The sequence below is a fragment of the Scyliorhinus canicula genome, chromosome 13, assembly GCF_902713615.1.
Source record: "Scyliorhinus canicula chromosome 13, sScyCan1.1, whole genome shotgun sequence".
Taxonomy (NCBI): domain Eukaryota; kingdom Metazoa; phylum Chordata; class Chondrichthyes; order Carcharhiniformes; family Scyliorhinidae; genus Scyliorhinus; species Scyliorhinus canicula.
In genome coordinates this window covers 18,190,755-18,214,328 of record NC_052158.1, presented here as the reverse complement: position 1 = coordinate 18,214,328, position 23,574 = coordinate 18,190,755, and the positions used below count along the sequence as shown (strand labels likewise).

Here is a 23,574-nt window from a genome sequence, read left to right as displayed (position 1 = left end):
AGTCTTACAACACCAGGTTAAAGTCCAACAGGTTTGTTTCAAACACGAGCTTTCGGAGCACGGCTCCTTTTCAGGTGAATGGTCCACTTTGAGCCGGCAGTTTGCGGTGTCAATGGTAGCCATGATGTGGAGATGCCGGCCATTCACCTGAAGAAGGAGCCGTGCTCCGAAAGCTCGTGTTTGAAACAAACCTGTTGGACTTTAACCTGGTGTTGTAAGACTTCTTACTGTAAATAGAGTTAGACCAGTGAGGTAGAGAAGGAGATATTCTCAGGATTGATTACACTCAATAAACAAAGTAGAAGCTGTGGGTTAATTCTGTTTATTACAATTATCCTCCTCCAGGTTAATTCCCCTCCTCAATCAATCCTCTACTTGCTCCAACCTCCTCCTCTTTCAACATCCCTCACCCCTTCCCTATCTCTGTCTCTCCTGCCCTCTTTTCCCCTCCCCACATTCTACAAACACTCTCTCTCTCTGTGACTTCCACCCTGTCCCTCTTCCCCATCTACCTGTGCCAGGAGCAGTGATCCAGTACCTTGTATATCTGGGCTGCCTCCTTTATTGGGATCACACTGTGCGTCTTATGAGCTCTGGACATCCCACACACCACACAGATCGCTTTGTGTTCATCTTCACAGAAGAGTTTCAGCTTCTCCTCGTGTTCCTGACAGTAAAACTCCTCCTGTGGCTGTGTCACCTTCACCTCTCTGAACTTCTCCACGATGTTAATGAGGGTCCGAGCGGGCCTGACGTTCCTCTGGGTGAAGACCTGTCGACACTGGGGGCAGGAAACATCTCCCGGGATCGGCTGCCAACTCTCCGAGATACAGGAGCTGCAGAAATGATGTCCACATTCCAGAGACACCGGGTGGGTGAATATCTCCAGACAGATGGGACAGGTTAGTTCCTGTGTGAGATCTGGAGATGCCATCTCAGTGCCCAGAGTCTCTCTCTCCTTCCCTGTTCCAGCTCTTTCACTGTCAATTCCTGTTCAGCTCTGCACTTCCTGGATTTCACTTCACGTGATCAGTGACACACTCAGTGTCAGCAACTTTGGAATTAAATCAAACTGACCCCTTTATTGTGTCTGGAGCCTTTCTCATTTTAATAAAGTCAGATTTATAACATTATTTCTCTTCTCTCTCTACAAACCCACCCCTTGAAAACTCTCTCCCCCCTTTCCCCACCTCCCTCAACTCCCCCGTGTGAGGAACTCAGCAATGGCTTTATTAGTTAAAATCCAGACCATCCTTACAGCCGTTTCTGTTACTAACCTCCTGCCCCGCCCTCCAACCCACTGACCAAACATCCCCCCTTCACCCCCACATCTTTCTCTAGTTTCTCTCCTCTCCCTCCCCCCAATTCCTTTCCAAATCCATCTGATCCCTGAGCCCCTCCTTATCCTCTCTCCACCCTGTCACCATCTGACCCTCATTCTCACAAAAAACATCTTTTTGAACATGTCCACCCCCATCTCCAACCTTCCCCTTCTCCAAATTCCTGGAGAGTCTCTCTCCCTCCCAGATCCGGGCCCATCTTTCCCCCCTCAATCCTGCCGGAACCTCTCTGATCAGCTTCTGGACAGGAAGATGGAAAGTTGGTGCAGAGTTTCTGTAACTGGAGTGAACAGGGACAATGGTGTGTTGGAGCTGCTCATTTCTCAGATGCTGCACATTCTCTGCCTGTGGGGAGAAGCGTCTCGAAGAACAGATTCAGTCTCAAATATTGTTGTCTGATTGACGCTGTTGTCGAGTCCCTTTGGATGTTTTACTTCATTAAAGGCGCTATATAAATGTAAAATGTAGTGAATCAAAATGCTGGAAATTGGCCTGAGGGGAGTCTCCAGTCCCAGTCCGAGACCCTGACACACACAAACACAGACCCTCACACACACAGACCCTGACACAGACACGCACAGAACCTCACACAGACACACACATCCTAGCTGGACTGAGCTTCCATTTACTGGAGAGTGATGAAGGGACAGGCTCTGTCAGCCACCAGATCACATTTACACATCAGGAGCTGGGATATCGACTGCCCAATAACATCTTTAAATTCCTGTTCACCTCCTGCTCCATCCGCTTGTTAATCGTCTGTTAGTTTGAACAAATCGTGAAGATGATTCTGGCTATTGCCTCACCCACAGTTTGTGATCATCTCACAAGACATGTTACTGAGACAGTGATGCTCATTAATAGGATATTCGACTGGGGTGGCAGCACTCAATGGGAGACAGTGAATCAGCCTCTTGTTGAACACTCTGGACAATATCCCTTTCCATTGACTCCCACTGGGAGTCACTGTGAGTGTAAATGCTGCCATCGAGGCCAGACTTTAAAATGGTGCTTCACCTGAAACAAGGGCCTCGTATCCATCCCCAAACCCAGTCAGAGTGAGTCCAGCACTGAACTGGTGGCAAGGACCCACTCCCTCTATTTTACCCCCAGTCCCCTGCTCTGTTCCTAGTGAACGGCAGTGACCTCCTCATTCTAATCCCGCTCTGGGTAAAGATGTTTCTCCTGAATTCCCGATTGGATTTCTCAGTAACTCCCATATCGGAGGGGATTCTGATCCCCAAACAGTTGGGGATCTTCGGTGGCCACGTTTGAGGAATTGTTCATCACGAGGGGGGTGGAATGTGTAAAATGGAAACATTTGTACAGATTGTAACATTGTGTGCTGGGGAGAATGTTCCCAGGTTGCTTGTTTTTGTATTACTGAATTTATTTGGAATAAAATACATGAAAATAAACGTTCTCTGCTTCATGGAGACACAAATCCTTCTGTCTCCCAATATTTACAAGTCTCCCAGCTTTTAAAAATATCCTGAGATCCTCATGTCAAAGTTTATAATTTTACAAAGGTGTTGGGTATTGAGCCCCTCCAACCTGTTGCACCATTCAGTTAGCTCACAGCTGATCTGTATCTGAACCACATTTACTCACCTTGGTTTTATAACCTTTGTGTGAAGAAGCGCTTCCTGAAATCCCCCCTTGATCTCTCTCATCCTGACCCACACTTTCCCCATGTTGCCTGGAAGAGCTTTCCATGGAGCAGCGGCGCCATCTGCTGGCAGTACTGTGAATGACCACTTGCACAGTCAGCTGCTTTTCAGTTGGAGACTTTGAGTGAGGCCATAAATATAATAATAATACTCTTTATTATTGTCACAGGTAGGCTTACATTAACACGGTAATGAAGTTACTGTGAAAAGCCACTAGTCACCACATTCAGGTGCCTGTTCGGGTACACAGAGGAAGAATTCAGAATGTCCAAAATTACCTAACAGCACATCTTTCGAGACTTGTGGGAGGAAACCGGAGCACCCGGAGGAAACCCACGCACACACAGGGAGGACGTGCAGACTCCACACAGACAGTGACCCAGCCGGGAATCGAACCTGGGGCCTCACGGTAGCATGGTGGTTAGCATCAATGCTTCACAGCTCCAGGGTCCCAGGTTCGATTCCCTGCTGGGGCAGTGTCTGTGTGGAGTCTGCACGTCCTCCCCGTGTGTGCGTGGGTTTCCTCCGGGTGCTCCGGTTTCCTCCCACAGTCCAAAGATGTGCGGGTTAGGTGGATTGGCCATGCTAAATTGCCCGTAGTGTAAGGTTAATGGGGGGATTGTTGGGTTACGGGTATACGGGTTACGTGGGTTTAAGTAGGGTGATCATTGCTCGGCACAACATCGAGGGCCGAAGGGCCTGTTCTGTGCTGTACTGTTCTATGTTCTATGAACCCTGGAACTGTGTAGCAACAGTGCTAACCACTGTGTTGCCGTGCTGCTTACTGTTCTATATATAAACCATCTAAACCCCTTGATTAGATTCCAGTCTGTAACTCACTCCCAGGTATCCATTATTCTATATATAAACCATCTGAACCCCTTGATTAGATTCCAGTCTGTAACTCACACCCAGGTATCCATTATTCTATATATAAACCATCTGAACCCCTCGATTAGATTCCAGTCTGTAACTCACTCCCAGGTATCCATTATTCTATATATAAACCATCTGAACCCCTCGATTAGATTCCAGTCTGAAACTCTTTCACGAAAGATCAAATTCACCCCGCCCAGCGCCTCATTCCCCACTCCCCTATCTACCCCCAACTCCTCCTCCCATTTCTCCTTAATCCTTACCATGTGCATTCCCCCTGCTCCACCAATATGTCCCCAATCCTACCCTCCTCCTCCATGTCCGGAAGCAGCAGCCATTCCAATAGGGCTACTTCAGCAGCCTGGGGAACCCTTTCCAAACCTTCCATGCAAAGCCCCTCACTTGGAAATACCTAAAATCACTCCCCCCTCGGGAGCTCTACCCTCTCCCGCAGCTCTTCCAGACTGGCGAACCTCTCCTCCAAATATAAATCCCTGGCCCTCATCAACCCCACCTCCTGTACATGCCATCCGTCTCCCCCGGTTTGAATCCGTGGTTCACACACAACAGCATTAGCACCGACATCCCCTCCATCCTAAAGTCTCTCCTCAGCTGGTTCCACACCCTAACCGTGGACTGTACAACTGGGCTCTCCGTATATCCCCTCGGTGACAACGGTAGTGCCACCGTTACCATGGCCCTGAAGCTGGGCCCCCTACAGGACTCCTCCTCCATCCTAACCCATTCCGGCCTCTCTCCCTCCCACTATCACCTCACTTTCTCCACATTCACCACCCAATAATAGTACAGCAGGTTCGGTAACGCCAAGTCCCCTTTCTCTCCCTGCCTCTGTATCAGGGCCCACTTCACCCTTGGCACCTTCCCCGCCCAAATAAACTCCCAAATTACATTGACCAAACTCTGGAACAAGGCCTTCGGAATAAAAATCGGAAGCATCTGAAATACAAATAAAAACCTTGGCAAGACATTCATCTTAACCACTTGGACCTTTCCCTCCAGCATCAGGCGCTGTGTATCCCACATCCTAAAGTCCTCCTTTATCTCCTCCACCAACTTTGTTAAGTTCCACTTATGCAGTGTTGCCCACTCCCCTGTCACCTGGACCCCCAGATACCTAAACCTATCCCCACCTACCCTAAATGGCAACACCCCGAAATACACTGAAACAGAGAAAGGTAACAAGCAGATACAGTGAACAATTAGGGAGGTAAATGGTATCTTAGCCTTTATTACAATGGGGTTGAAGTATAAGAGAATAAGTCTTGCTGCAATGTAACAGGGATTGAGTGTGGACACAGCTGGAGGGCTGTGGACAGTTTCAGTCTCCTTACCTGAGGAAACATATACTTACCTTAGAGGGAGCAATGAAGGTTCACGGAATTGATTCTTGGGATGAAAGAGTTTTCCGATATGAGGGATTGAGTTGGATGGTTCTATATTCTTTGACGTTTAGAAGAATAAGAGATGATCTTATTGAAACATATACAATTCTCAGAGATCCTGACAGGGTAGATGCTGAGACTGGTCCAGACGAGAGGTCACAGAATCAGGATAAGGGGTCGTCCATTTAAGACTGAGATGAGGAGAAATTCCTTCCCTCAGAGAGAGTTGTGAATCTTTGGAATTCTCCCTCTCGGTGAGATGTCAGTGAGTATATTCAACACAGAGATCGATATATTCCTGAGTACAAAGGGAATGAAGGGATAGGATGGGAAAGTGGAGTCGGTGTTGATGTTCAGACAGGATCTTCCCGAATGGTCACATGTCCTACTCCGGAACCTATTCTGATATTCTCATTCCTGATACCACCACCTGGAGGTTCCCTTCCAGTCACTCACCATCCTGACTTGGAAACATATTGGCTGTTCCTTCACTGTCGCTGGGTCAAATCCTGGAACTCCCTCCCTAACAGCACAGTGGGTGTACCTACACCAGCTTCTCAAGGGCAATTAGGGATGGGCAACGAGGTCTCAGCCAGCGACACCCACATCCCATACAGGAGTGAAAAAACATTCTTTTTTTTAAATAAATGTTTTCATTGGGTTTTTGAACAAGGTATAATTACCGTTATGTGCACAGAATAAGAAACATATATCTATATATACACACATATTTAGAAGAGAAGGGCACACCCCAACATAAAATACAATAAAATATGAAATAGACTAACTGCTGGGGTACTGTGCACCAGCTCGACAGCGGCAGCTCTGTGCATCTGGCAGAATTATTTACACCACGTAAGTACGCGACTGTTTGCGGTGGGGGGGGGGGGGGGGGGGGCACTGGGGGGGGGGGCACTGGGGGGGGGGGGCAAATATACATTTGGGTGCCGGGGAGAGTGTGCGACACCTGGCTGGGTCGCGTGCCGCTGTCGCCCGCCTCTCCCGGACGGATCTCGCCGCCGTCCCCCGCTCGCCTCCGCTGCTCCTCCCGACCTCCATCCCCAACCTCCTTGTTCCCCGCTCCTGGAGATGTCAAGCACGTTTTGGCACCCCCATGCCTTCCTTCCAGCTCCCGTTTCCCTGCCCCCAGCCCCATCCCGCTGGTTCTCCTCTCCTGTCCCCCCTCCCTCCCCGGTTCGCCCCTCCCTTCTCAGGTTCAGCTGTCACCCCCCCTCCCGCCTGTGGTTCGCCTTTCTTTCCTCAGGTCTAGCCCCCCCCCCCCCCCCCCCTCCCAACCTCCCTCCCTCCCAGTCCCTCTCTCCCTTTCATGCCTTGGCTACCCTTCCCTGATTCTTGACTAATTTCCGCTGATTCTTGACTACCTGGCTATTCTTCCTCTAGTTCGTTGGCCACAAACAGGTCCTGGAACAGTCGTGTGAATGGCTCCCACGTTCTGTGGAAGCCGTCGTCTGACCCTCGGATGGAGAATTTGATTTTCTCCATTTGGAGAGATTCCGAGAGGTCGGACAGCCAGTCTGCAGCTCTGGGTGGTGCTGCTGACCGCCAGCCAAACAGGATTCGACAGCGGGCGATCAGGGAGGCAAAGGCAAGGGCGTCCGTCCTCCTCCCCAGGAATAGATCTGGTTGGCCGAGACCCCGTAGACCGCCACTTTCGGGCATGGCTCCACCCTCACCCCCACCACTTTGGCCATAGCCTCGAAGAAGGCTGTCCAGTACTCCACCAGTCTGGGGCAAGACCAGAACATGTGGGCATGGTTGGCCGGGCCTACTTGGCACCGTTCACATCTATCCTCCACCACCGGGAAGAACCTACTCATACGGGTTCTTGTTAGGTGGGCTCTATGTACCACTTTTAGCTGTGTCAGGCTGAGCCTTGCGCATGTGGAGGTGGAGTTGACCCTATGCAGTGCTTCGCTCCAGAGTCCCCATCCTATCTCAATCCCCAGGTTCTCCTCCCATTTCTTTCTTGTTGTGTCCAGTACGGTGTCGGCCCTTTCTGTCAGTCGGTCGTACATGTCACTACAGTTCCCTTTATCTAGGATACTTGCGTCCAGTAGGTCTTCCAGTAGTGTCTGTCGTGGCGGTTGTGGGTACATCCTTGTCTCCTTTCGTATGAAGTTTTTGAGCTGCAGATACCGTAGCTTGTTCCCCCTGGCTAGCCAAAATTTCTCTGTCAGTTCGTCCAGTGTTGCGATCCTGTCGTCCGTGTATAGGTCCCTGACTGTCAGTGTCCCTCCGTCCTGCCTCCACGTTTTGAAGGTGGCGTCAGTCAGTGCTGGTGTGAACCTATGGTTGTTGCAGATGGGAGCCTTGTCCGACATTTTGGTCAGGCCAAATTGCTGCCGCAGTTGGTTCCAGGATTGGAGGGTGGCTGTCACCACTGGGCTGCTGGAATGTTTTTTGGGTGGGGATGGGAGTGCTGCCGTGGCGAGGGCCCGGAGGGAGGTCCCCACACAGGAGGCCTCCTCCACGCGCACCCACTCGGCCTCTGGCTCCTGTATCCATCCCCTTACTCGCTCGGCTGTTGCCGCCCAGTGGTAGAATTGTAGGTTTGGGAGTGCATTTTGTTTTTTGTAGGACCTTCTTTGGGATCCTAGCATTTTTACCCCCCCCATACGAACGCCATAAGTTTGTCCAGCGCTTTGAAAAAGGCCTTGGGGATGTAGATCGGAATGGATCTAAACAGGAAGAGGAACCTGGGCAGTACGTTCATTTTGATCGTCTGGACTCTCCCCGCGAGGGAAAGCGGGAGTGTGTTCCATCTTTGCAGGTCCTTTTTAACTTCCTCCGTCAGGCTGGTGAGGTTCCAATTGTGGATCCCTGTCCCGTCATGGGCTATTTGGATCCCCAGTTGGCGGAATTTGTGTTGGGCTTGTTTAAACGGCAGTCCCGTTAGTGCTGCCCCCCCCCCCCCCCCACCCCCCACTTGCGGTGTCTGCGTTTAGCAGTGAGATGGGTCTGCATCACCCACATTCCGTTGGGTCTTTGTCTTTCTCAGGTATCAGTGAGATTGAGGCCTGTGCTAACGTGGGTGGCAGTGTGCCCCTAGCTAGCGAGTCTGTGAACATCTCCCGCAGGTGCGGGGCCAGCGCTGTCGCAAATTTTTTGTAGAAGTCCGCCGGGAATCCGTCCGGTCCTGGCGCCTTCCCCGTCTGCATGGAGCTTATGCTGTCCATGATCTCTCCCAGTGCTAGTGGTGCTTCCAGGCCCCATTTTCTGCCCTCCCCCACGACTGGAATGTCCAGTCCATCAAGGAACCGTTTCATCCCAGACTCCCCCCTTGGGGGCTCTGAGGTGTACAGCTCTTGGCAGAAGGCCTTGAAGGTTTTGTTAATCTTTTCTGGTTCCATTTCCAACGTGCCTCCGGTACCCACGATTTGTGCAATTTCTCTGGTGGCTGCCTGCTTTCTCAGCTGGTGTGCCAACAGGCGGCTGGCTTTGTCTCCGTGTTCGTACAGGGTCCCATGCGCCTGGCGGAGTTGGTGCACTGCTTTCCTGGTGGAGAGCAGGTCACAGTTCCTTTGTAGTTCCTTCCTCTCTGCCAGGAGCTCTATGGTCAGGGCCTCGGAGTATTTACAGTCTACCTCCAGTATGGAGTCGACTAGCTTCTGCCCAGCCACCCTTTCCTCACTATCTCTTTGTGCTTTGAAAGCGATGATTTCCCCTCTTAGTACGGCCTTTAGCGCTTCCCAGAACGTGGAGGGCGAGACCTCCCTGTTTTGGTTGTTCTCCGTGTACTCTGCTATAACCCGCACTATCCTTTCACTGAAGGCCTTGTTAGCTAGTAAGGCACCGTCCAACATCCATGTGGGGCGCTGGGCCTTTCCCGTCTCTAGCCGCACGTCCATGTAATGCGGAGCGTGGTCTGATATCACAATTGCGGAGTATTCCACTTTGTCTATCCCTGGAAGCACCGTCTTCCCCACCACAAAGAAGTCAATTCTGGTGTATACGTTGTGTACTGGGGAGAAGAAGGAGAATTCCTTCTCCCCTGGGTGGGCGAACCTCCAGGAGTCCACCGCTCCCATCTGCTCCATAAAGTGACTGAGTTCCCTTGCTATGCTTGAGGTTTTCCCCGTTTTGGGGTTTGATCTGTCCGTCTTTGGGTCCTGTACAGTTAAAGTCCCCCCCCATGATTAGTCAATGCGTTGCTATGTCTGGGATTTCTGCCATGGTCTTTTTGATGAAACTCGTGTCGTCCTAGTTGGGCGCGTACACGTTGACCAGTACCACCGGTGCCCCATCCAGGGCCCCGCTGACCATGGCGTACTGTCCCCCCGGGTCTGTTGCCGTCCTTGTCGCCCTAAACATCGTCCTCTTGCCGATCAAGATCGCCACCCCCCTGGCCCTTGTCCCATAGCAGGAATGGTAGGTTTGTCCCACCCAGCCCTTTCTTACCCGCAGTTGGTCCTGCTCCCTCAGGTGTGTCTCTTGGAGGAAGACTATGTCGGCCCTCATATTTCTGAAGTGGGTGAGGAATCTGGATCTCTTCACTGGGCTGTTAAGTCCCTTTACCTTCCAGGTGACTATCCTGGTGGGGGGCTTCTGGCCCCTCGCTCCTGTGGGATTAACCATACTTACCTGGTGGACGCGCCCCTGCCCTCCGGGGTTTCCCTTTGTTGGTGGGCCGTCCAGGATGGCCGCTGTTGCTGTTCTCTCCACGCGGTCGGGTCTCTGCGCTCCGGGATTTCCCCCCTGTCCCGGGGGCATCTGCCATGGCCGTCCACTATGTGTCCGCCACGCGGGTAGTCCCCTGCACTCTGGGGGCCCCCTTCGCCCACAGACCGTACTGGGTGGGTGCTTGCAGCGGTTCCTTGTTTCGGGCCCTTGGTTGTGGCACTTTGTTGTCCTGTTCCTTTTCTAACCTCCTTTATCCCTCCTTCCAAGTATCCCCCCCCCACCCCCCAGTCTCTCACTCCCTGTGTACCGCCCCCCCCCCCCCCCCCCCCCCCCCCCCCCTTTATACAACTCCTCTCTGGTGGGCTTGTTTTGGATGTGAGAGGAGAGTGTAAAAAGAGAGAAAGTAATATATTCCACCCTCCCCCCTGTTTTCTTTTGGGCTTTGTTTGGGGGGGGGGGTGGGTCGTTCCCCGCTGCTCCGTTTGGGCTGCCGCACGTCGCTCCTCCCCGCCCTCCGTACTGCCGGCTGGGCTACGCTTCGGTCGTGGCCGCTGCCGCTCCTGGCCTGCGTTCTGAAAAAACATTCTTTCTGCTCATTCACTGAATCAATAATCATCACACCAGGTGTCAGTCCCGTCTTCAAATAAAATATTTATTCAAGGGAAGAAACAAAATACAGATTCACAATGAATTGTTTGATAGCTGGCCACAGTTGCCACAATTCAGGAGGGCTTCTGGTGTGCACCATGGAGTAAGTGGTCACACACAAGGCAGCTCCTGCCCAAGGTTACAGAAAAGAGCTCTTTTTTAATCAACACGGGGTGGAATTTTGATGAAAAGGCGTATGTGAATGTTGGAGGAGTGCTTTCCCCCAGGAATGGTATATTTCTTGGTTACCAGGCCCACAGAAACAGTGAAAGATTTGGTTGAAGCTGCAGCAATGACAAAAGCCTCTTCCAGCATGCAGGCGGGGGAAGGGCCAGCTTAAAGGCCTCAAGCTGACTTGAGGGCCTTTATTAAAGCTGAATTCCAGCAGCAGAGGGAACAACTGTGAAAAGATCTCACCAAGGCCATTGAAGAAGCAGTGACAGCTGACTTCCCGGTGATGGCGGGCGGGAGCCAGCCGGGCGTTGGAGGGCTCCCGTTCGGGAACGGCATTGTCAGGGATTGACGCCCGGTCCTAGGGGCAGCGAAGGCGGTGAAGGCCAGGAGAAAGCACAGGGAAGGGATATGTCGAGGGCCAGTAAGAAAACGGCTGTGAAAACAGCTGAAAGTTCGTCTGGGAGTAGAAAGGTCACCGCGGGGTCACCAAGGAAAATGGAGGCTGGAGCACCAGGGGAGGCCGCATTGCTTACAGCTGAAGAAATAACTAAGGTAATGGCTGTGGAATTCGAAAGGCAGTTTACAAAATACATAGAGACATTGAGGAAGATGAGGGAGGTTTTGAGTGTGCTGGTGGAGGAGATGGTTTCCCAGGTGACGACGGCGTTGGTGAGCGCAGCGTTGGAGGTGCGGGAGCAAGGGGAGGCGCTGAAGGAAGTGGAGGAGACATTATTGCAGCACGGTGATCAACTTACCTCGATGGGGAAGGAGATGCGGAAGGTGATGGAGATTAATAAGGATCTGCGAGGAGAAATGGAAGACCTGGAAAACAGATCCAGGTGACAGAATTTGAGGATTGTGGGGCTGCCCGAAGGAGTTGAAGGGACGAGGGCGACTGAGTATTTTGTTGCGATGCTGGCGAAACTATTGGGGGAGGGGGAGGGGCAGGCTCCCTCCCGATATGAACTGGATCGGGTTCATCGGTCGTGGAGGCCTGTACCAAAGGCGAGTGAGCTGCCAAGGGTAGTGACTCTGTGCTTCCGTAGGTACAGTGTGAAGGAGAAGGTCCTGTGCTGGGCCAAGCAGAAGCGGGTGGTGCAGTGGGCTGGAGCTGGTATACGTGTATACCAGGACTTTACGGTGGAGCTGGCAAGGAGGCGGACGGCGTTCAACAGGGTGAAGAGGGCACTGTACATTAGCAACGTGCAGTGCGGCATTGTATATCCAGCGAAGCTGAGGGTTACTTACAAGCTCAAGGACTTTTATTTTGCAACGACGGAAGCAGCGGAGGAGTTTGCGAAGGGAGATGGACTGTGGCAGAACTAAGAACTTGAGAAATGACCATGTGCCGATGTAACCTCATGACTGTATTTTCTTTCTTTTTGTTTGTTTATTTCACAGCGTGCAGGTGTATGGGCTAAAGGAGCCAATGATGTACATATTTGGACAAGGGAAGTGCTGGGACTTTCACTCGAAGTGAGGGCTCCTTGGGGTGTAGGTGGATATGCGGGGTTTGTGTGCTAAAAGGGGATTTTTGGGCTTTCCTAGGGTCGGGCAAGGGGGACAGGGACCCGGGCGGGGGTCTCCACGCTGGCTGGTCTAAGCCAGCCAGTGAACGGGAGTGAGGTGGGGGGAGGGGCTGCGGCCATCGGAGCCTGGCAGAACAGGGTCCGAGTGGTCTAGCCGGGGGTGGAAAGGGGGGGGAAGGAACCGAGGTTGGGGGAGGAGCTTTACAAGAGGCAGTGGGGGTGAGGAGTTGGGGGTGGTGGGGGTTTACAACTCCTGGGTATCATGTGCGGCACTCTTTCAGAGGTTCGACGGCATTGAGTGTGGAGGGGAGGAGGGGGTAGTGGACTCCATGGTGACCATGGGCGGTCCCGGATTCCTTTTTCATTTTCTCCTTTGTGGGAGGGTTTATTTTATTGGATGCATATATTGACAGGTGGGCCGTTGTTTGGGGTGGTGGAGGATGGGATCGTTGTTATTGTTAAGGGGATTGATCTTCTATTTGTTACCATTTACTGTCTGTGGGTGGGGTGTGAATTTTGAAGGAAAATGTGAAAATAGAGAATAAAAACATTTAAATTAAAAAAAAACACAATTCAGGAGATTTTGCTTCATTCTATACCAGCCCAGTGTTTATGGGTCCCATTACATTGAGATCGGGACAGTGGGATGGGTGGAGAATCTGAGTTAAATTTACAGAATAAACAATACAGAAACACACTCACCCCCTGACAGCACACAGCAGAGAATCAGGACAACATGAGCTGTTCAGACAGGGAATCAGGCTTCTCACTAAAACTCCGACCTCCCAAAGCGTGTCCCACTGTGTTACCCAGAGAGCAGTGTGAGTGGCTCAGAGTTATCACCAAAGTCATTAAAACAGGGGTTAAAGATGGGATAGAGTTTCTCAGTGAATGTGTCAGTGAAGGTGTACAGGTGAGACATGTCCTCAGCATCGTAAAATGATACCTGTCCTCCCTCATAATCGAGGAAAATTCCCAATTTCCGGGGTTTCACTTTCAGCTGCGAGATGACATCCGCGGCTTTCCATGGGTCAGAGTCAGGAAGCCGGGCGATGACCCTGAATCCATTCTCAGGTGACTCTGTGATGTCTCCTTTCCTGTTGACAGACTCACTGCAGACACCCACAATCCAGAGAGGTTTGTTTCCAAGACCCACCTCCCAGTAGTGTCTCCCTGATGTGAAACTCTGGGAGCTCAAAACATACAAATATTTATCAAATCTTCCCGGATGAACAGGTTGAGCTTTCTCCTCATTTCCGTACCTCACACTAGTTAGATCCTGGGAAATGATGAGTCGGTTGTGTGCTGTCTCTGGGTCCAGGGTGAGAGTTGCTGGAACTGGAAGAGAACATGATTGGGAAGCTGTTACTGTGAGAAAAACAGGAGTGAATGACGAGACGTGTACAGACGGTGATGGACATCACCACTTTCCTCAGCCCAGGAACTGTGGAAGCTCAGGGACAGAGTGTCTGAAGAAATTCCTCTCCATTCCCTCAGCTCCATTCACCCAGCACAGATCAGCATCAATTCACTGAGAATAAAGATCTCTCTCCAGTCCAGGACCTTGGTTAAGACAAGTTGTAGGAAGTCAGTCACCGCCCTGAACTCAATCTACTGGAATCTGACACTGGTTGTCCCCTGTTGATAATTTCAGCCCCCCCAGTGCTCACTGATCCACATCAGCTTCGAACCCAGCAATGCCTCGAACTTAAAATTCTCACTGCCCACACTCCAGCTCTGTCACCTCCTCCAGTCCTACACCCCCCTCCGAGATCTCAGCCAGGACAAGGGGGTGAGCTCTCCTCCTCCTCTTCAAACTCCAGCCACTGGATCATTGCTCTCCAGCTGAGAAGATGTAAAGTCTCAGCTGAAAGAGGCTCCTCCAACACTGCAGCACTTCCTCAGTACTGAGCTGGGATTGTCAGTCTGGACTTCCTGCTCCAGGTTCTGGAATGGGACAGAAATCTACAGCTTTCTGACTCAGTGATGGGATAACACGGACAACAGCTACATTCCCACTGGGAATTCCATTCACACTTGGAAGGAGTGATCCCAGTAGAAAATTCCCATCTAAATGACGGAGAAGTTACTTCAGTTCTCTCAATACAATGGTTTTGTTCTGTAATCTCCTCGTATGTTCCCTGGTCTCCGTGGCAAAATGTACAGAATAACGAGGATAGCAGCAACATGGATATGAAATGGGGTGAATGAGTTGTTGGTTGTTGTCAGACTGGACATAGATTAGACATTAGTGTTCACAGGGGTCCGTGTTCGCACCCGACTCTTCCTGATGTGAATTAATGATCTAAACCTTGATGGACAGAACATCATTTCACAATTAGCGGTGACAGGACAAGTTGAGAGAATGATCAATAAGAATGCAGCATCTTAGGCTTTATTAACACAGAATAGAGTGACAAAGTTATATCTGTATAAAACACTGGTTAACCCTCAACTCTGATCTGGGAACACACTTTGAGGAAGGATGTGAGGGCATTAGAGAGAGAGTGCAGGAAACATTCACCACAATGGTTCCTGGGAGGAGGAAATTCAGTTACGGACACAGATTGGAGAAGCTGAGGTGGTTCCACTGAGAGAAGAGAACCAGAGGACACAGAATTTAAACTGATTGACAAAAGAAGCCTCATTAGCGTGAGGGAAAACCTGTTCACACAGCGAGTGTTTAGGATCAGGAATGCACTGTGGTGGAATCAGATTCAATCACAGCTTTCATATGGAATTGAATCATTAACTGAAGAACTTAAATCTGCAGAGCGACAGAGAAAAAGGTGAAGGAATGGCCATGGGTGAGTTGGTCTTGCAGTGAGCTAGCAGGAACACAATGGGCCGAATGGTCACTTCCTGTTATGTAAACATTCTGGGATTCATAGAAAGAGGCAATTTCAGACCAACCTGTGAGATTCGGCTGAAATAGAATTCTCCAGCCCAATCTCGGTTTCCAGTTTCTGCTCCGTAACTCTTTTGGTTACGGCACTTTCAGTGCAGATCTGATTACTTTATAAATGTTATGAGGGTTTCTGCCTCTCTCAACCTTTCAGACAGTGAGTCTCAAATCCAGACCACATTGTGTGTGAAAATAATCCCTTTAACCCTCATCCCTCTAACCCTGTATCTATTCTCCCTGATCAGGGACCCCGAGGCAACGGAACTCGGGATTTCCTTTCCACTCTATCTGGAAACTCCTAATTTTATACACCTGAATTAAATCTCCCCTCAGCCTCCTCTGATCCAATGAAAACAACCCCAATCTATCCAATCATAACGCAGAACTCAAGTTCTCTGAAGCAGCCAACACCCTCATTAATCTCCTCGGTAACCTCTCCAACACACTGACCAGAAAGGTACAAAGTGCTCTAGCTGTGGACAAACGTATTTTCTAAAGTTCCGACATTAGCTCCCAGCGCTTTGTGTTATCTTCACCACTTTATCCACCTGTCCTGAATCTGTGGACATCAACTCAAATCTCCCTCTGTTCCTCCACACCTCTCACTATCTTACCACTTATTGTCTATTCCCTTGTCATATCTTCCCTCTCCCAATACATTAACCTCACACTTCTCTGAACTGAATTCCATTCACAGCAAGACAAAGTGCTGAGGGAGAGACAGAAGGTGATGTCTGCCTGAGTTGGGAGTTCCTGTCCTTGGCCACAGAAGGGGACAGAGTGTAGTCATGGTAACTGGTGTACGGAGTGAGGGGAAGTGTATCAGTCTTAGCAACGAGGCACGTGGGGACCAATCGGTGCTCAGTGCTGAGGTCTGGCAATGTCCCTCAGAAATGTCAAAATATCGCGCTTCCGGTTGCGGCTATGACCAGCTAAGTCGCACGTTTGGCTGCTCCTGCTACAAAGGTGTTTTTGGGCCGATTGGAGGGCCCCAACGGCGCTGTAAGGACAAATCCCAGTGGGGGAAGGCTCCCTGAAGAGAACCAGACCAACTTTATGGTCGGTACCCGGAGTGGGGTGGTAAAGAAAGCAACAGCAGCTCCCAAAAAAAAGCGGGGGAAGAAGACCAAAATGGCGGCCGGTGGTGCACCCGAGGAATGGAGGAAATGGGCGGAGGAGCAGCAGGCCGCTCTCCTGCGCTTCTTTACGGAGCTGAAAATGGAGCTCTTGGAGTCAATGAATGCGACGACCACCAGGCTGATGGGAGCCCAGGCGACCCAAGAGGCGTCGATTCGGGAGCTACAGCAGGAGATGACTGTGAGGGAGGAGGAGGCCACGGTCCTCGTGGGAAAGGTAGAGGTGCACGAGGCACTCCACCTGAAATGGCAGAGCCGTTTTGAGGAGCTGGATACCCGAATGAGGCGGAAGAACCTGAGGATCTTGGGCCTGGTAGAAGGCCTGGAGGGGTCAGACCTCCCGGGATATGTAGCAGAAATGCTGAGCTCCCTGATGGGGGCAGGGGCCGTCCCTTCGCCCCTGGAGCTGGAAGAGGCCTACAGGGTCATGGCTAGGAGGCCAAGAGAAAATGAGCCCCCGAGGGCGGTGCTGGTGCGGTTCCAGCGACTCAGCAACCGTGAGAGAGTGCTGGAGTGGGCCAAGAGGGAAAGGAGCAGCAAGTGGGAGAATTCGACGGTGAGGGTCTACCAGGACTGGAGTGCGGAGGTGGCAAAGCGGCGGGCCCGGTACAACCGGACGAAGGCGGTGCTACATGCAAAACGGATCAGGTTCGGAATGCTGCAGCCAGCGCGCTTGTGGGTCACCTACAAGAACCAACACCACTATTTTGAGTCCCCAGAGGAGGCGTGGGCCTTTGTACAGGAAGAGAAACTGGACTCAAATTAGACCCAGGGGATACTTGGCGGCCATAGCCGCTCGGGTACTTTCAGCTGAATTCTTTGTTTGGATTTTGAACTCTTGCTGTGGTTTTTCTTCTGATGTTTTTTCCCCCTCTGCCAACTTCCCTTAGTTATTGTTATTGTGGTTATTCATGGTTATTTATGGTTATTTATGCTGTTTGGTAGAGGGCGACTGTTAAGTACAATGTTATTTGTTATTTATCTGTTATTTATAATGTTAATTTGGGGAGGCGGGACGGGGGGGAGAGCAGATCGGGGATATGGGCTCCTAGGGGGGGTTCTTTACAGGCATGGACGGGGACGGGGGTGGAACTGAAGATGGCGGGGTGGGGTGTGGCAGGGCGAAAGCGCAGGCTTTCCTCTGTTTTCCCGCGCGCGGGGCAGAGGAGGGGGGGAGGGGAGGAGTGCGGGGCGTGGCTAGCAATGGCGACCTTTCCCGCGCTGGAGCGGGGCCAGGGAGGAGTGGCAAGGGGGGGGAGGCCCCCCCCCCGAGCCGGGAGGAGTCGGAAGTGGAGGACTGGAGAGGTGGGGGGAGGGAGACATCGCCATGGGGAGCGGGTCAGAAGGGGAGGGTTGACCCGGGGCGAGCAGGGAACAGGACATGGCTAATCGGCAGGGGAGGGGGGCGGGTCGTCCCGCGACCCGGCTGATCACTTGGAACGTGAGGGGGTTGAATGGGCCGGTCAAGAGATCAAGGGTATTCTCACACCTGAAGGGACTGAAGGCTGATGTAGCAATGTTACAGGAGACCCATTTGAAGGTAGTGGACCAGGTTCGCCTGAGAAGGGGGTGGGTGGGACAGGTGTTCCACTCTGGATTGGACGCAAAGAACCGGGGGGTGGCGATTCTGGTGGGAAAGAGGGTGTCGTTCGTGGCGGAGGAGGTGGTGGCGGATAAGGAGGGTAGGTATGTGATGGTGAAGGGTAAGCTGCAGGGGGTGAAAGTGGTGATGGTCAACGTATATGCCCCGAACTGGGATGACGCGGGTTTTATGAGGCGCCTATTGGGCCTCATTCCGGGACTGGAGGCAGGGGGCTTGATCATGGGGGGGGACTTTAACACAGTGCTGGACCCCGGCCTAGACAGATCGAGTTCAAGGACCAATAGGAGGCCGGCAGCGGCAGAAGTGCTGAGGGGGTACATGGAGCAGATGGGAGGAGTAGACCCATGGAGGTTTGGTAGGCCGAGGGCGAGGGAGTATTCCTTTTTCTCCCACGTCCATAGAGTGTACTCCAGAATCGATTTCTTCGTGTTGAGCAGGGGGCTGATCCCGAGGGTACGGGAAGCTGAGTACTCGGCCATTGCGATCTCTGATCATGCACCACATTGGGTGGATGTGGAAATGGGGGAGGCGCGGGACCAGCGCCCGCTGTGGCGGCTGGATGTGGGGCTGTTAGCGGACGACGAGGTGTGTAAAAGGGTCCGGAAGAGCATCGAGAGCTATCTGGACTTGAATGACACGGGTGAGGTGCAGGTGGGGATGGTCTGGGAGGCCCTGAAGGCAGTGATCAGGGGAGAGCTGATCTCCATAAGGGCGCACAGAGAAAGAAAGGAGAGGCAGGAGAGGGAGAGGCTGGTGGGGGAGCTATTGGAAGTGGATAGGAGATATGCGGAGGCACCAGAGGAGGGGCTGCTGGGAGAACGGCGCAGCCTGCAGGTCAAGTTCGACCTGCTGACCACCAGGAAGGCAGAGACGCAGTGGAGAAGGGCACAGGGCGCGGTCTATGAGTATGGGGAAAAGGCGAGCAGGATGCTGGCACACCAGCTTCGCAAACGAGATGCGGCTAGGGAGATTGGGGGAGTGAAGGAGAGGGGCGGGAAGGTAGTGCAGAAGGGGCAAGAAGTGAACGGGGTCTTCAGGGATTTTTACAAGGAGTTGTATCGGTCTGAGCCGCCGACGAGGAGAGGGGGAATGGAGGACTTCCTAAACAAATTGAGGTTCCCAAGGGTCCAGGAGGGGCTGGTAGAAGGGCTGGGGGCGCCAATAGGGCTAGAGGAGCTAGTCAAGGGAATAGGTCAGATGCAAGCGGGGAAGGCGCCGGGGCCAGATGGGTTCCCGGTGGAATTCTATAAGAAAAATGTGGACTTGGTGGGACCGGTACTGGTACGAGCCTTTAATGAGGCGCGAGAGGGGGGGGTTCTGCCCCCGACAATGTCGCAGGCACTGATCTCCCTGATATTGAAGCGGGATAAAGACCCCGTGCAGTGCGGGTCCTACAGGCCTATCTCGCTTCTGAACGTGGATGCCAAGTTGCTGGCAAAGATCCTGGCAGCTAGAATAGAGGATTGTGTGCCAGGGGTAATCCATGAGGACCAGACGGGGTTCGTGAAGGGGCGGCAGCTCAACACGAACGTGCGGAGATTGCTGAATGTAATTATGATGCCGGCAGTGGAGGGGGAGGCTGAGATAGTGGTAGCGCTGGACGCGGAGAAGGCATTCGATAGGGTGGAGTGGGAGTACCTGTGGGAGACGCTGGAACGGTTTGGGTTTGGGGAAGGGTTTATTAAGTGGGTGAAGTTGCTCTACTCGGCCCCGACGGCGAGTGTAGTGACAAACGGGAGGAGGTCGGAGTATTTCGGGCTCCACCGAGGGACCAGGCAGGGATGTCCTCTATCCCCCCTACTTTTCGCACTGGCGATTGAACCGTTGGCGATGGCACTGAGGGGTTCAGGGGGGTGGAGAGGACTGACTAGGGGAGGGGAGGAACATCGAGTATCGCTGTATGCGGATGATCTACTGCTGTACGTGGCAGACCCAGAAGGGGGAATGCCGGAGATAATGGAACTATTAGCAGAGTTTGGGGACTTTTCGGGGTACAAACTAAATTTGGGCAAAAGCGAGGTTTTTGTGATACACCCGGGGGACCAGGGAGAGGGTATTGGGAGACTCCCCTTCAAGCGAGCAGAAAAGAGCTTTAGGTACTTAGCGGTGCAGGTGGCAAGGAACTGGGGGACCCTCCACAAGTTGAACTTTTCCAGGCTGGTGGAACAGATGGAGGAGGAATTTAAGAGGTGGGACATGGTACCGCTGTCGCTGGCGGGGAGGGTGCAGTCAATCAAAATGACGGTCCTCCCAAGGTTCTTGTTTTTATTTCAGTGCTTGCCCATCTTCCTCCCTAGGGCCTTCTTCAAAAAGGTGACGAGTAGCATCATGAGCTACGTGTGGGCGCGTGGCACCCCAAGGGTGAGGAGGGTCTTTTTGGAGCGGAGTAGGGACAGTGGAGGGCTGGCACTGCCCAATCTCTCGGGGTACTACTGGGCGGCAAATGTGTCAATGGTGCACAAGTGGATGATGGAAGGGGAGGGGGCAGCTTGGAAACGAATGGAGAGGGCGTCCTGTGGCAACACAAGCCTGGGGGCCCTAGTAACGGCACCATGGCCGCTCCCCCCCACGAGGTACACCACGAGCCCGGTGGTGGCGGCCACCCTCAAGATATGGGGGCAGTGGAGGCGACATAGGGGGGAAATGGGAGGTCTGTTGGCGGCGCCAATAAGAGGGAACCATAGATTCATCCCGGGGAACATCGACGGGGGATTTCAGAGCTGGTACAGGGTGGGCATACGGCAGCTGAAGGACCTGTTTATAGAGGGGAGGTTTGCGAGCCTGGGAGGGCTGGTGGAGAAGTTTGAGCTCCCCCCGGGAAACATGTTCAGATATTTACAAGTGAAGGCATTTGCTAGGCGGCAGGTGGAGGGGTTTCCCCTGCTCCCCAGTAAGGGGGCGAGTGATAGGGTGCTCTCGGGGGTCTGGGTCGGAGGGGGGAAGATATCAGACATCTACAAGATAATGCAGGAGGCGGAAGCAGCATCAGGGGAGGAGCTGAAAGCCAAGTGGGAAGGGGAGCTGGGAGAGCAGATAGAAGACGGGACGTGGGCGGATGCACTGGAGAAGGTCAACTCTTCCTCCTCGTGTGCGAGACTGAGCCTCATTCAATTTAAGGTGCTGCATAGAGCTCACATGACGGGGACAAGGATGAGCCGGTTCTTTGTGGGTGAGGACAGGTGTGTCAGATGTCTGGGAAGCCCAGCGAACCATGTGCATATGTTCTGGGCATGTCCGGTGCTGGAAGGGTTCTGGAAGGGGGTGGCAAGGACGGTGTCGAAGGTGGTGGGGTCCAGGGTCAAACCAGGATGGGGGCTTGCGATCTTTGGGGTCGGGGTAGAACCGGGGGTACAGGAGGCTAGGGAGGCCGGAATACTGGCCTTTGCGTCCCTAGTGGCTCGACGAAGGATATTAATTCAATGAAAGGACGCGAGGCCTCCAAGCGTTGAAGCTTGGATTAACGATATGGCTAGCTATATTCAGCTAGAAAGGATCAAATTTGCCCTGAGAGGGTCGGTACAGGGATTCTCCAGGCGGTGGCAACCTTTCCTTGACTTTTTAGATCAGAGATAGACGTTCGGGGTCGTGGCAGCAGCAACCCGGGAGAGGGGCGGGGGGGAGGGAGGGGGGGGGGAGGGGAGGGGGGGGGAGGGAGGGGGGGGAGGGGAGGGGGGGGCAGCAAGGGTCGTGGGGGGACATGCACGACTGTAACGCGGGCAAGTCTGCTCGCTGCTCATGTCTAAAACTGTAGGCTGCCTTGTTTGTTAAGGTTGCCTGGGGGGGGGGGGGGGGGGGGGGGGAGGACTGGTGCGCGCGAGAGGGCGGGCGAGGGAGGGACATTTGCCTAGAGGGATTGTGTTGTAAATAATTTAAAAAATTAGTAGGGGTAAATGTTTGTATGGAAAAACTCTTTCAATAAAAATTATTTAAAAAAAAAAGAAATGTCAAAATATCGTTAAATAAATGTTTTCTTACAACCTGGGGAAAGAAAAATACCCAACAATATACAGAGAACAATACATGGGGTCATCCAGTGTTGGGGAAAAGCTGGAGGGCAAAGGGAGGGATACATTTTGAACAATCATGATCACCAGAGAAAAAATATCTGCAAAACTAACAGGATTAAAGGCAACTTGTCCCCTGGACCTGATGTCCTTAATCCCAGGATTTTAAAGGAGGGGCTGGAGAGAAAGTGGATTCATTGGTTGTAATCTTTGCAATTTCCCAAGATTACTGATCAGTGATGGGGATACAACTATTTATGATCAATATTCCTGATTGGATGAAGAAACCGAATATACTGGAGCCAAATTTTCTGATGCCACGAAGTCAGGTCGGGAAGTTGTGAGGTGGATACAAAGTGCCTGCGGAGGGATATAGACCGGTTAAGTGAGTGGACAAAGATTTAGCAGATGGAGTATAATGTGGGAAAATGGGAGGTTGTCCACCTTGGCAGGAAGAATAGAAAAGCAGCAAATTATTTCAATAGAAAGAGACAGCAGAATGCTGCAGTACAGAGGGATCTGGGGGACCTTGTACATCAATCACTAAAAGCTAGTGTCCAGGTGCAGCAAGGAATGTGGAAAAGAAATGGAATGTTGGCCTTTATTGGAAAAGGGATGGAGTGTAAAGTAGGGAAGACTTGCTCCAACTTTACAGGGGATTGGTGAGACTGCAGCTTGAGTACTGTGTTCAGATCTGATCTCCTTACATCAGGAGGGAGAGACTCTCATTGGACAGAGTTCAGAGAAGGTTCACTGGGCTGATTCCTGGGATGAAGGGATTGCCTTATGGGGAAAGGTTGAGCAGGTTGGGTCTGTACTCACTGGAGTTTAGAAGAATAAGAGGTTATCTTATTGAAACATAACATTCTGAGGGGATTCCTTCGCCAGGGTAGATGCTGGGAGGATGTCTGATCTCTGGGCCAATCGAGGTGTAGGTGACACAGCATCAAATGAAGGGGCCTCTATTGAAGACAGAGATGAGGAGGAATTCCTTCTCGGAGAGGGATATTAGTCTTTGGAATTCTCTACCACAGAGAGCAGCAGAGGCTGGGTCATTGATTCATGACCAAGTTCCATAGATTGTTGATCAACAAGGGGTTAAGGGTCATCTGGGACAGGCAGGAAAGTGGAGTAAAGGCCCCAATCAGATCAGACATGATCTTATCAAAAATCAGAGCAGGTTCACTGGGCTGGACCACTCCTGTTCTTATTCCTTCTGATCCTCTGATCATTTCATCAGTGTGTCAAACCTCATTAATCACATGGATAACAGCAGGGAGACAGTAATATACAGAGAATGATACCTGGTGAAATCACTGCTCTCATTTCCCTCCACACTTTGATGTATTTGACTGGTTCACCAGCGATATCCACAGGTAACTGAGTGGAGACAGTTCCAGGCTTGTGAAACTCCATCTGACTCCTGTAAAAACAGGTCTGGAAATCAGTGTGTGTTAGAGAGACAGCAGTGATCACATCACAAAACTGTTTCTTTATATATGCTTACCTCGTCAACAGGTCTTGAATATCCTGAGGGGAAAGAAACAGAATAGATATGATCGATTCAGATTAAAGAGTTCTTGTAAATCTTGAGTAGAAATTGAGAGACCAAGGGCACAATTCTCCCCACTCACGACGGTGCGGA

At 51.9% G+C, this 23,574-nt stretch overlaps 1 protein-coding gene across 1 annotated transcript in view; it reads right to left on the bottom strand.

Annotated features, from left to right (window-relative positions):
- LOC119976501 overlaps positions 1-23,574 on the bottom strand; it is a 188,831-nt gene that overhangs the window by 122,316 nt on the left and 42,941 nt on the right. The window contains exon 11 of the mRNA XM_038817045.1: positions 23,234-23,352. Within this exon, the coding sequence (XP_038672973.1) occupies positions 23,234-23,352 (119 nt within the window). The remainder of the gene's footprint in view (positions 1-23,233; positions 23,353-23,574) is intronic.